We start from the raw sequence: 2,500 nt of genomic DNA, 5'->3' as shown, positions 1-2,500 counted from the left end.
CGTTGACGTGCGCCTGGCAGGCCACCTGGTCGAGGGTGTCCGGCGTGGGCAGCAGCGTGGGGCCGAACACGATGGCCAAGTTCCCCGCGTCCATCATGTTCTCGTCGCTGTACTGAGAGAGGCTTCGGGGGGTGGGGGGGACACACAGGGGGTTCTGGGGTTAGGACGAGCAGACTGCTAGCCGTCGGCTAGCACTAGACTCAACCTTGGTAGAGGCTGATACTTTACAATAAAGGGACGTTTAGTAACCGTGGATTACAGGGGTGATCGGGTGAACCATCACCCCTTTGATGATGCTAAATACAAATGCTTATTACTGCAACAACCAATCTTAAAGGGGTGACGTTATGCCACCAGCTGTGAATGTGATAAGTCATTACGAGCCGACGGGAAAAGGCAGATTTTCATACGGTAATGGCTAACCACACTCACAGCTGGTGGCTTAATATCACCCCATTAAGATCAGTTGTTGCAGTAATAAGCATTGTTATCTAGCATTAACAAAGGGGTTAAGGTTTAGCTTTAAGGTAAGGGCTAAGGTTAGTGTTAGGGTAATTAATATGAACACCATTAGAAAAAGTGAACACAATTAGTAAACGACCATTAGTTCACTTTTAATACACTGTTGACTAATTGTTTGTTAATTCGTATTACTGCATTCATTAATGTAAATTAATGGTTAGTTAATGTACCCTCATTAAAAAGTGGTACCAGCTAGACTAGACCACTCCTATTACTAAAGGACTTACCTGGACTAGACAGTAACTAGACTAGTCCTTATAATAATAATAACGATAATCATAATAATGTTTTCGATTTTTGTCTGTTTTTTTGAAGTGAGCGAATCAACACGACCACACTTCACTTTGGTGCTTTGGACGCAGCACGAACCCCTGAATCATCACCCGGTGCCAGGCATCAGCTCTGTGTACTATAGGCTCCAGGCTCTCTCTCTCACAGAACAGGGGGTTCACCGTTCAATAAAACAGTGTAAAACATTTACTGCATCAATACCGGGGGGTTGTGAGAATCAAGGCCTGGGCAGGGGTGGTTACTGGGAGGGCAAACAGAGAATCGATCCTCAGGTGTGTCGGTCATATTTCTCACGCCCCTGGACGGCTCGGAGACACCGGTTGGCTAATCGCTGCTAAGGGCAACATTCCACTGGAATTCAGCCAATCCAAACACATTTATTCCCAACCCGTCTTCTATGCAAAACACGGCGTCGAACTCATGACCAATTAACATGATGCAAAAATAAACGTGAAAAATAAAACAGCGGTGAAATACTGAATCCATAATTTCTTACAACAAATTATTTTAAGAAGTATGTTGTACGTCCTGACACTTAACGAACACACTTATTGTATGTCGTGCTTAGTTATGGTACTTAGTTGTGTAAAATCTTATCCTAGCCATCTTTGTTGCGTACGGGGAATGGTTTAACCTAGTGATTGTTGGTGCTTGGCACTCAGTTCTATGAACATCCTGACTCTACCGACAGCGATATATCGTTGTTTCTCTTTCTTCTGACAAATGTACTTATTGTAAGGTGCTTTGGATAAGTATGTAAATGTGATGATGATGTAATGATGATGTAAATGTAAATGTAAATGTAATAAAAATCCTGTACACCCTGCAGAAAAAGACAGTAACGCCCAAACTAGCTTAAAACTAGCGCGGGGCTAATGCATGCATGATGAGCACTGCATAGAGCTGGTACATCACCCAGCAGGGCTGTCTCGCTGCTCCCACACCGCTCTCCTCCTCGTTCTATATCCGTCTGAGGGCGGGGGGGGTGACATCAGCGCCCCCCCGTGGAACCCCCCTGCCCTCCATACATCCATCTCTGAGGCCGCCGTAATTACAAGGGTGTTCAAGTGTGTGTGTGTGTGTGTGTGTGTGTGTGTGTGTGTGTGTGTTAGAACTATAGACTGTAGTGAGTGAGTGAGGCAGGGAGGGATAGATGGAGTGAGTGAGTGAATGTGTGTGTTTGTGATGTCATCTTTTCGCATGGTGCATTCAGAAGATAAAATGTGAGAATTTGGTTTTCATTAGTGTGTGTGTGTGTCTGTGTGTGTGTGTGTGTGTGTGTGTGTGTGTGTGTGATAATGGGGTGTTGGCCTGTGTGTCTGTCTGCGCACATGTGAGTGAGTGCGTGTGTAAGTGTGTATGTGTGTGTGTGTGTGTGTATGCGTGCGTGCCTGTGTGTGTGTGTGTGTGTCTCTGTGTGTGTGTGCGTGCGTGTGTGTGTGTGTATGTGTGTACACGTGTGTGTGTGTGTGTGTACGTGCATGCGTGTGTGTCTTTGTGTCTGTGTGTGTGTGTGTGTGTGAGTGCGTGCGTGTGTGTGTACACGTGTGTGTGTGTGTGTGTGTGTGTGTGTGTGTGTGTGTGTGTGTGTGTGTGTGTGTGTGTGTGTGTGTGTGTGTACACGTGTGTGTGTGTGTGGGGCCACTCACTGGTTGAGGAAGGCGAACAGGTATCGGATCACCACCAG

The 2,500-nt window shown here is 46.2% G+C and overlaps 1 protein-coding gene across 1 annotated transcript in view; it reads right to left on the bottom strand.

The window, feature by feature from the left end:
- LOC307074832 (SLIT-ROBO Rho GTPase-activating protein 1-like) overlaps positions 1 to 2,500 on the bottom strand; it is a gene marked incomplete at both ends in the record, with an annotated part of 40,554 nt that overhangs the window by 8,654 nt on the left and 29,400 nt on the right. Inside the window, 2 exons of the mRNA XM_079735210.1 lie at positions 1 to 122; positions 2,463 to 2,500. The exon at positions 1 to 122 is cut by the window's left edge and continues 103 nt beyond it; the exon at positions 2,463 to 2,500 is cut by the window's right edge and continues 68 nt beyond it. Coding sequence (XP_079591336.1) covers positions 1 to 122; positions 2,463 to 2,500 — 160 coding nt within the window. The remainder of the gene's footprint in view (positions 123 to 2,462) is intronic.

Source organism: Pollachius pollachius (assembly GCF_949987615.1).
Source record: "Pollachius pollachius genome assembly, chromosome: 4".
NCBI classification, from domain to species: Eukaryota; Metazoa; Chordata; class Actinopteri; order Gadiformes; family Gadidae; genus Pollachius; species Pollachius pollachius.
The sequence above is the reverse complement of the archived record's forward strand: the minus strand, read 5'-3'. Positions and strand labels throughout refer to the sequence as shown.